Source organism: Salvelinus alpinus, chromosome 23, assembly GCF_045679555.1.
Source record: "Salvelinus alpinus chromosome 23, SLU_Salpinus.1, whole genome shotgun sequence".
Taxonomy (NCBI): domain Eukaryota; kingdom Metazoa; phylum Chordata; class Actinopteri; order Salmoniformes; family Salmonidae; genus Salvelinus; species Salvelinus alpinus.
In genome coordinates, this window is record NC_092108.1 from 28,402,078 (window position 1) to 28,413,305 (window position 11,228).

Sequence of the window (11,228 nt, forward strand, 5' to 3'; positions counted from 1 at the left end):
ATAGATAGCACATTTATAACTAACAACATCTACTGCGTTGCAGTCTGCAGGCCACAGCTATAGGCCTAGTCTGTATACAAAGAGGTGAATACTACAAGGTGTTAGGAATAATAGTCTCGTCTTGTACTTCTTCCAGTGCCATAGAATAATCACTAATGTGCAGAACAATTCAAATTTTAATATTTAATTTGTTTTTGCCTCAGGTGTTCATCCATTATCCATGAGTAATTTAGTCAAACAGTGGATGCACACACTTCAAAGAAAACTACACTAGCCTACTCAATCTTGACTTTTTTACCTCATCAGATCATTAAACTTGTCCGAATTATATACTATATGACTAGAGAAGTCCTTTGTGTTCAAATGTTAGGAAATTAAAAGTGCCGGATGTAGTTTTCTGTCTGTCTCACTGGAACAAACCTAATATGTAAAGTACACCTACTGTGGTAGTGAATGGATGAATGTTAATCTTCGAAGTGTGATTGTCTCTTCCCTGTGCCTCTGTCAACCACTTGTATGACCTAATCTGAATAGAAATCTAATGGCATTTTATTTGATGGGGATATTATATATTGGTCTTTTCCACACTATTGCTCTGAAACACCACTGTATGGCGATGTGAAAGACAATGCAACCTTAGCATCAATGATTCATACTTGGAGATGATTTTCATTACATGAAGCTTACGATTTTACTCACCCCTTCAAAATGTAATCCATACAGGTTTCCCTTCTGGTAAAAAATATATATATTTTCACTCACACTGGGCTTTGAACCTTTTCACACCACGTTACAAATTAATTTCCTTCTGCCTATAAATATAAAGCTCTACTTGTTTTCCTCATGTGTGTTGCATTATTTATAGCAGTAAAAGGGGAGGAAAATCTAAGCCATAGAATGTGGAACACACAGGCTCACATAATACTCCTTTAGAATTCCCTAGAGATACTCACCGATTCTCAAGATTCTGCAGTGTACAGGGAGGTCATGTTTTCTGCTAGCCTTATAAGGGAACAAGGGCTACACAAGTGAACATAGTAAATGAAGAAAGGTTAAGTGCAGCACAAGCTCTGCAAGCTTATCTGACTATGATATGAAGTTGTGCAAAACAAACTGAGCCTGAATAACTCTTCCCTAAATAACATGGAGATTAAATGGAAAACAGAAGATAATTAACTTTATTTAATCAGTCCATTCAGAATCAGATCAGTCATGGAAGACCGTATCAGTCATTTCTTACAGGAAATATAACAAATAATGTGTTAATCAAAACAATATGCCCAATGCCAACGCCCTAGATTGGAGTTAATATTTTCTGTGATTTAGAGAAAATAAACACATGAGATGATTCAATCTCTTATTAATCCAAATTTATTTACAAAGCAAACAAATATGAACTGAAGATAATTATAATATATATAAAAATGTTAACACTTTAATCCCATGTCCAGTTGCAGGTAGTCAGTCAGCCAGGAGAGATATTCAACCACCACTGCAAGACAAAATTATATGAATTAATTGCAAAGTAATTCATATAAAAAGCAATCTCCATTGAGGAACACTGCCATCTATCATCATTGTGCAGTGGTTGATTAACAGTAATACTAGGCTATTTTCGATTAATACCCAATTTGTAAGTCGCTCTGGATAAGAGCGTCTGCTAAATGACTTAAATGTAAATGTAAATACTTACACAATGATGTTGTTGATTGGGATGTGGATGAGTTTGACGAAGAAACCAATGAAGCCCATGATAGCAAAACCTATCGCTGTGGCCATGGCAATCTTTGAGAATTCTGAAATTAGAAAGAACAAAGTTTAATCAAACAAAGTTTAATCCAATTTTGCATGGCCAAATTCAGATAGCTGCTACATTACAAAGTTAGGTCAACCAGATGCTAACAAATCATTAAATAAATACAATAAATGTACAATATTGTTATTGTAAACAATATATGAATTTAGACAGTCAACTGATTAATAAAGCAGAAAAGAAAGAGTGATAATGATCTATAATACAGAGAAATATATGCAGTTCAATGCATCTATACTGACACATCGTGCTAGTGAGAGGCTTGTGAGAATACCTCAAAGGTAACTACATTTCATTTCCTGTACAAGGGTACAGTGTTTGAGTAAGATATCAGCCCTTCACAACAGCCAATCATGGAGGGGTCAATTCAATATAAGGATATCTATAATATAGGATAGATTACCTTTTCTGTCTGGCTTGGTACACCTCTTCACAAGCCTTATCGAGTCCTTCACAAACTGCCGACTGGGCTCCACAAATTGCATTACCTGGTCCATGTTGAAAAGGTTTTTGTCCTACTGGGGGAACAATAAATAGAATGTATAAATTAATGTTTACTTAGCAGCCTATATACATATAATACAGTATACGTTTTTAAAAATGTGTTTTAGGTAGCCTATTACACCAGTGTAACCCTCCAGTCCCCTAAACTTCAGGCTTGGGTAAATGTTTCAAAACACTGTTTTGTAACAATGTTTAACATTTCGTGAAGACAATGTAATACTCATGTTACATTGTAGCTGATAGTGCTACTCTGCCAATTAAAGTTACATAACATTGTAACGACTGTTCTTAATACAAGGTAAATATATTACAATGCGCGACTTGATGCAACTTTAAAATAACACTAACAGAACAAAAATACATCCGTAAATGAATCTGATAGGGCAATTCTAGTTGACTTACCGGAGTTTTCTGAATACTTATTTTTGTGACTGCTCTGTGTAAAGACACGTATGTTCTAACTCGAAAGCTGACGTCGACTTCGTGTAAATGCGCATGCGCAAAAAATTTACCCGGATGGGATTAGGAAGGATGACGCGTCTTCTTGACGCACAGGAAATATGGCGCCAAGTAAACAGTTTTTGGTTGTCACTAGTTGCCACAGCCACAAAGTCTACATTGGCTATATCGTAACAAAAATATTCTAAAAACAAAACGTAGCCTTTTGGTCTTAAGGTTAGGAGTAGGCATAAGGTTTAAATCGGATTTAAAAAATAAATTGTTTAAATAGTCGGGGTTTATGACTTTGTGGTTGTGGTAACTTGCGACAACCAATTGTTTTGGTATAAACCTTCGTCTCTTGACTGGGCTACAAAACAGTACTTATTATGAATAAACTAACGTTAATGCCTAGGAATGGTTAGGCTACATGCTCCCCTGATAATCTCAAAATGGAGTCGGTTGCTAGTGAATGCTCAGTAATCGAACCTGACGAGAGTGAGGATGATTAAGCCTATTGTACCTGCTGCGACAGGTGTGGTGAAGTCTCCCGAGCCTCACCAACCGAGATGATTCTGCCCCAGTGGGAGAAAGGATCGATTTTTTGGGAGAAATTGGATCCCTGCTTTTTGGCCACCAATATGTGTTTACCAAGCCGGGTGAGGGAGATTGATCTTCCGCACTAATACGCATGCGCTCACAGATAACCCGGATGCAATCTCTGCCACAATAATAGCAAGCGAAGGGTGTGGTTTAAAATTGCCCCACCAGTGCCCGTGATAATGTCGAATGTCTTAATGATGTAGCCTACATCTGTGAACATAATGCTCAAAAAGAAGAAAGGACATTATTAACCGTTTAAAAACAATACTTTTATTGTGGTAAGCAGTTTGTGTGAATACAATTAAAATCCCCTCCTGTCCAGATAGGATTTTTTTTAATCAACATAACATATTTTTTAAAGGTCCGCCCTCATGCAGACACAGTTAAATCAAATATAGATCCACTTATTTATTTCCCCATAATGTATGGAAATCCATTTCTAGACGCAATCATTCAAGCATAAGCATTGAAGCAGTACGTGATTGATTGCAGTCACTCACTCACTACATAGAAGCAAGGTACTGCAGATGGCTGTCTTATTTTACAACAGTGGCAGCAGTTTCAGAAAACCCCTTATTCAAGACCTTGAGTCATTGTTTCTATACATGTCCAGTACAAAAGGTTCTGTATACACAGTGCTTGACTTGGGCCAGAGCCGGAATAATGCAAGGGCTTACCGGGGTTGAAGCCCCTGGATCCAGGCCGGTGGGGGGCACAGGAGGCAGCAAAAAAAAAGTTTTTAAAAAAGTTTTTAAAAACATAATAATATATACAGTATATGGTAGGGTGCCAATGTGGGTAACTGGGGGGGCATGCCTTGATTGGGTAATTGGTTAATACAAAATATGATTCAAATAAATGCATAATAAATAAATGTGACTGATATGTATTTTTTTTGTATTTTTTTTATCTAACCACAGGAGCCAGCTCTCAATGTTCAAAATACACCAAAGAGCATAATTTAGCCACAGAGGATCAATAGTTTAAAAAAAAAAAACGGTTGATTACATTTTATCACAAGTGCATACAGGTAAATGCCAAAATATAGGAAACACCAACATAAAGTGTCTTAAAAGTGAGCTGCCAAATCAGCTTAAATGCCCGGAGCTGTCCGGGCCGCTGAACCTGCATCCACATTTTTTGGGAAGTGGGTACCAGCTCCTCTATAAAACATAGTGGTCTATCACTGGCCCAGATTCACACACAGCATCAAAAAAAGGTTGATCAAAGTGGGATCTGCATTGAATAGCAATGGAGCAATGGAGGCTGGTGGGAGGAGCTATAGGAGATAGCATCTCATTGTAATAGCTGGAATGAATTGTATGGAATGGTATCAAACATATGAAAACCACATGTGCGTTCCATTAATTCCATTTCAGCCATTACAATGAGCCCATCCTCCCATTGCTCCTCCCACTAGCCTCCACTGTAATGGAGTGGGTATTCATATCCTGATTCCGCTTTGTTCAAGTTTATTTGCCACTATTCTGTGAATCCAGCATGCCAGCCTAGTTCACATTACATAAGCACTCTGTTAATTAAGTTGCACTGGATGTCATGTATTTCAATGGAGACGTCCACAACAGCGTGGAAATACAACGCCACCCTGTGGTTGAAGGCTCCATAGCGAGACGAACTGGGCATAATAAAGCCAATTTATGCTTGATCCAAAAATGTGGTCGGAGGCTTCGTATGGAGGGTGTGACGCAATTGCTGAGCCTCCGGAGGCATGCAAAGGCCAAATCAAGCTCCATAATACATTGCAGTGTTTTTTTGTAAAAGGCTTTGCAGCCATGATCAGAATTAGGCCTACCCTTCAGCGTGTTTCTGTGTGCTTTGTATCATCTGCGTGTATGCCAGTGAGAGTGGGGTGTTGCCCGAGAAGAGAGACCAACCAAATCATGAGAAAACAAAACGAGAATTACTTGACACATTGGAAAGAATTAACAAAAACTCAGAGCAAACTAGAATGCTATTTGGCCCTAAACAGAGAGTACAGAGTGGCAGAATGCCTGACCACTGTGACTGACCCAAATTTAAGGAAAGCTTTGACTATGTACAGACTCAACGAGCCTTGCTATTGAGAAAGCTACGTGCACACTGCCCACAAAATTAGGTGGAAACTGAGATGCCCTTCCTAACCTCCTGCCAAATGTATGACCATATTAGAGACACATATTTCCCTCAGATTACACAGACCCACAAAGAATTCAAATACAAACACAATTTTGATAAACTCCCATATCTACTGGGTGAAATACCAGTGTGCCATCACAGCAGCAAGATTTGTGACCTGTTGCCACAAGAAAATGGCAACCAGTGAAGAACAAAATACAACCCATATTTATGTTTATTTATTTTCCCTTTTGTACTTGAACTATTTGTACATCATTACAACACCGTATATAGACCTAATATGACATTTGAAATGTCTTTATTAATTTGGAACTTCTGTGAGTGTAATGTTTACTGTAAATTGTTATTGTTTATTTCACTTTTGTTTATTATCTACTTCACTTGCTTTGGCAATGTCAACATATGTTTCCCATGCTAATAAAGCCCTTAAATTGAATTGAATTGAGAGAAAGAGACATTTCAGCATCAGGTAACCTATAAAACAAACTCAACTGGCGGACCGTGGTCCGGGTCCGGACCCAGAGAAGGGTCAATCCGGACCAGACAACATTGCATTTTGTTATATAGAAGTACATTATTTTTAGACAGCTTAAAAAAAAACAACCGGGCGCAGAGGTCTAATTTAGCCATCCGATTTAACTCAGCAACCTCTCTTTCTCACTCTTTCTCTCTACTAGTGCCCCGTCTAATCCAATCGCATGGTTATATGCAAATATCAGAGGCCGCGTCTTACCCAATCACATCAATACAAATATCCTCTGCGGAACCTTGGGACAAGCAGGCAGTAAGAAACAGAAAGATTTGACCGCGGTTCAACTGTTAATATCAGACATAGAAGGCGCTTAGTTACCAATATCTTTGTTAAAAAATAAAAAAGTTAACTCTGAAAACCGTATATTCAAAGACGAGTGGACGGAACAGTATTTATTCATTCTCTCCACAACTACCACAAAACCAATGTGCCTGATATGCCGTGAGATTGTAGCTCTTTTGAAAAGTGCCAATGTTAAGCGCCTTTATGACACCAGGCATATTATATTCGATCAGATGTATCCCCTGAACACGGAGGTGTTAACAAACAAGACTAACCAACTCAAATCCCAATATGAGAGGTCCACCAAAGTCCTTGCCAATTCCCTGACAGCCCAACAACGTGCAATGGAGTGTTCACTGAGGTTAGCTTGGGTTTTGGGAAAACACACAAAAACATTTTCAGATGCTGAGATGGTAAAATTACGCATGTGTGGAGTTGCTGACAACTTCATTGAAGGTAAACAAAGAGATGAGGTAAGGGAAAGATCAAACAGATCCCACTGTCAGATTCCACAGCAATGAGGAGAACTGAAATATTGGCTGAAGATTTAACTTCACAATTGATGCGGCCATTCAGAATCCACCATGCATTTCATTAGCTGTGAATGAATCAACAGATAGCACTGATAATGCCCAGCTTCTGCTGTTTGTCAGATTTTATAATGAAACAAAGAAGGAGTTCTGTGAGGAGCTGTTGGGCTTAACACATCTAGAAGCACACACACGGGGAGAGGATATCCATGAGGCCATCAAAGGGATGCTGACAAAAAGGGGGAGAGATCTGAAGTCAGTGGTCTCCATCACCACAGGTGGAGCTCAGATGGAGCTCCAGCCATGACAGGAAGAGGGAGGGGACTGGTTGCACATTTTAAAGATGACCCCCCTGACCTGACATTATATCACTGCATCATCCATCAATCTGTCCTGTATGCCAGTGTGGGAAAATAGTATTCTGCGGTCATGACAACGATGATGAAACTGATCAACTTTTTGAGAGCAACATCATCCCTACAACATCGCCTGCTACGAGGCATTCTGACAGAGGCCAATGCCAGTTTTGATGACTTACTACTAGCAACAATATAAGATGGCTCAGCAAAGGCAGGGTTTTGAAACGCTTATGGGCCATTTAGGAGGAAATCAAAACTTTCTTATCAGAGCAAAAGAGGCAACTCAGTTATCTGACCTTTTTTGAAGATGAGGAGAAGATGGAAACAGTTGCATTTCAGACAGAGATTACATCACATCTTAATCAACTGAATGTTAAGCTGCAGGGATGGTTAAACACAGTGTGATATAATAAGAGCAGTCCAGGCTTTCCAGAATAAATTGGAGCTTTTCAAGAATGATCTCCAGGGAGAACTTGTCCATTTCCCCAATCTTCTGGTGCAAAAGCAGGGAGATAAAGATGTTCCCAACCATGTAGATTTCATCCAGAAGCTGATTGATAACTTTCAACTTCGCTTTGATGACTTCACTGTTGGAAGAGAACTGCTGCTGCTTTTTAGTACATTTTTCTATTTATTCTGATTTATCAGGGGGTGCTGCAGCACCCACAGCACTACTTCCCGCGGCTATGCTGGGTGAGATGGTTTAATTAAAAAGGCATTAATCACAACGCTGTTGGTTGGAGCAACCATAAACCCTTTATTGCTCATTTACCTTGCATCACAGAAGCTGGGCATTATCAGTGTTATCTGTTGATTTATCCACAGCTAATGAAATGCATGTGACAAATGTGCCAAAGTTGTCAGAAGAAGAAAAACAGATCTTCAGATGGGTAGATGTTACATCACAGAAATGGAGTTGATAGAGTTGCAAGAAAATGTGACTTTGAATGTGCAGGCTGGTGATTGTGACCCTGTTATTTTCTGGGGAAAGATGGTGCCTGCAGCTAATGTCCCTGTGCTCAAGAAACTGGCACTATACATCCTGACCATTTGGCTCCACATACAGCTGTGAATCAGCCTTCTCCACAATGAACTTCATTAAAAACAAATACTGTACCAGGCTCACCAATGAACACCTGCACCAGTGTCTCAGAGTGGCTCTCACACCATTTGTGCCAAAGTTCAATGCATTGGCAGAAGACAGAATGTGTAATTTCTCTCATTGATGCAATGGCAAGGCCCAGAGTGACTTATACAAGAATATTGCATGGCCCACAGTGGTATTCTGTTCATTCAGATTATGTTTGTTAAACCCTCCTTTGTTCTCCAGAAAACATGCACTTTGTTATAATAATAATAATACAAAAAGTCCATTCAAGGCCTATGTACAATGGTTCAGAGTGCACTTTTTGCATAGACAATTATGCAACCACTTTTGTTCTTCAGCAATGGTGATGCAATGTTAAACATTTAAATTCGAAAGAAGTTGTAATTAATTCAAGTTATTAGTCTCATTTAATTTATTTTATGTATTTAATGCACATTTTATATAATGTCATGTTTCCTAAGTCTGAGACAACTATGTTTGTTACTACGCCATACCACAGTGCTGATAAAGGACGATATCCCTCCGGACCTTTGCCACCTAGGATAGTTGTGTCACTGGACCTTCTCAAATAGTAGTTGAGCACCCCTGCTATAAAATAATGATAGACTAACTACACTGAGTGTACAAAACATTAGGAACACCGTCCTAATATTGAGTTGCAACCCCTTTTACCCTCAGAACAGCCTCAATTCGTTGGGGCATGGAATCTACAAGGTGTCGAAAGCGTTCCACAGGCATGCTGGCCCATGTTGACTCCAATCCTTCCCAAAGTTGTGTCAAGTTGGCTGGATGTCCTTTGGGTGGTGGACAATTCTTGATGCACACGAGAAACTGTGTGTGAAAAAACCCAGCAGCGTTGCAGTTCTTTACACACTCAAACCAGTGCGCCTGGCACCTACTACCATATCCCTTTCAAAGGCACTTAAATATTTTGTCTTGCCCATTCACCCTTGGAATGGCACACATAATCCATAGCCGTGTTCGAATACTCATATTAACCATACTATTTATGATGTAACTTGAGTATGTAGTATGCTTATTGGTCATAGTATGGATATAGTTAGTATGTCAAAAGTTATACAAGCAGTGGATGCTATTTCCGTGCTTTTAGGGCCCATAATTAAATCTTCAAAAAATGGGCGTGGCTTCACAAAGTTTTCAGATTTGAAGAAAATGGCGGAAAATATGCAGCCGAAGTCCGACAACAGCAGATACAAATTCATTGTGTTAACTAATTATGACAAATGTTAAAAACATGTTGAGCAATGTAATAAAGTAATGACTTTTCAAATAAGTTACATTACACGTTATCTTTGCTGACAATTTGTTTGCTACGCTATCCTTACGAGCCACATAAACTCAGCAAAAAAAGAAACGTCCTCACTGTCAACTGTGTTTATTTTCAGCAAACCTAACATGTGTAAATATTTGTATGAACATAACAAGATTCAACAACTGAGACATAAACTGAACAAGTTCCACAGACATGTGACTAACATAAATGGAATAATGTGTCCCTGAACAAAGCGGGCGGGTCAAAATTAATAAACAAAAGTAACAGTCAGTATCTATTGTGGCCACCAGCTGCATTAAGTACTGCAGTGCATCTCCTCCTCATGGACTGAACCAGATTTGCCAGTTCTTGCTGTGAGATGTTACCCCACTCTTCCACCAAGGCACCTGCAAGTTCCCGAACATTTCTGGGGGGAATGGCCTTAGCCCTCACCCTCCGATCCAACAGGTCCCAAATGTGCTCAATGGGATTGAGATCCGGGCTCTTCGCTGGCCATGGCAGAACACTGACATTCCTTTCTTGCAGGAAATCACACACAGAACGAGCAGTATGGCTGGTGGCATTGTCATGCTGGAGGGTCATATCAGGATGAGCCTGCATGGAAGGGTACCACATGAGGGAGGAAGATGTCTACCCTGTAACGCACAGCGTTGAGATTTCCTGCAATGACAACAAGCTCAGTCTGATGATGCTGTGACACACCTTCCCAGACCATGACGGACCCTCCACCTCCAAATCGATCCCGCTCCAGGGTACAGGCCTCGGTGTAATGCTCATTCCTTCAACAATAAACGCGAATCCGACCATCACTCCTGGTGAGACAAAACCGCGACTCGTCAGGTGAATAGCACCTTTTGCCAGTCCTGTCTGGTCCAGCGACAGTGGGTTTGAGCCCATAGGCGACGTTGTTGCCGGTGATGTCTGGTGAGAACCTGCCTTACACAGGCCTACAAGCCCTCAGTCCAGCCTCTCTCAGCCTATTGAGGACACGGACAGTCTGAGCACTGATGGAGGGATTGTGCGTTCCTGGTGTAACTCGGGCAGTTGTTGTTGCCATCCTGTACCTGTCCCGCAGGTGTGATGTTCGGATGTACCGATCCTGTGCAGGTGTTGTTACACGTGGTCTGCCACTGCAACAACGATCAGCTGTCCGTACTGTCTCCCTTTAGCGCTGTCTTAGGCGTCTCACAGTACGGACATTGCAATTTATTGCCCTGGCCATATCTGCAGTCCTCATGACTCCTTGCAGCACGCCTAAGGCATGTTCACGCAGATGAGCAGGGACCCTGGGCATCTTTCTTTTGGTGTTTTTCAGAGTCAGTAGAAAGGCCTCTTTAGTGTCCTAAGTTTTCATAACTGTGACCTTAATCGGTGTCAGTTAACGTCGGCAAAAAAGCGTAATTAAATTGTTGCCAGCAGCACAGTTACAGTCACCAACGCTCTGGATAACATGAAAACAGCCTAAACAGCTCTGCTAGGGCGAGTAAAATGGTCAGAGTGAGGATTTCTCTCATTTGTGTCTGGAAGTAGCTAGCAAGCTAGCCAACGTTAGCCAGTTAGTTTAGGTGCTTGACTGCTGTTGTGAGGTCTGAACGCTTGGATCAACCCTACTGTCGGCCAGAGTGTCCA

The 11,228-nt window shown here is 40.4% G+C and overlaps 1 protein-coding gene across 5 annotated transcripts; it reads right to left on the minus strand.

Moving 5' to 3' along the window:
- Positions 1 to 1,348: 1,348 nt before the first annotated feature.
- On the minus strand, positions 1,349 to 3,531 carry LOC139550726 (protein transport protein Sec61 subunit gamma-like). 5 transcript variants are annotated; one of them, XM_071361825.1, is made up of 4 exons: positions 3,279 to 3,531; positions 2,217 to 2,331; positions 1,694 to 1,796; positions 1,349 to 1,492 (listed from the first exon to the last, which is right to left on the minus strand). In XM_071361825.1, exons 2-4 carry the CDS (start codon positions 2,308 to 2,310, stop codon positions 1,483 to 1,485), a joined length of 207 nt encoding a protein of 68 aa, XP_071217926.1. In that variant the 5' UTR covers positions 2,311 to 2,331; positions 3,279 to 3,531; the 3' UTR covers positions 1,349 to 1,482. The 5 variants fall into 5 exon arrangements, with proteins under 5 accessions (XP_071217926.1, XP_071217928.1, XP_071217925.1 ...); XM_071361827.1 differs by having other exon boundaries at positions 2,217 to 2,328; positions 3,279 to 3,483; XM_071361824.1 differs by having other exon boundaries at positions 2,720 to 3,460.
- Positions 3,532 to 11,228: the final 7,697 nt, after the last annotated feature.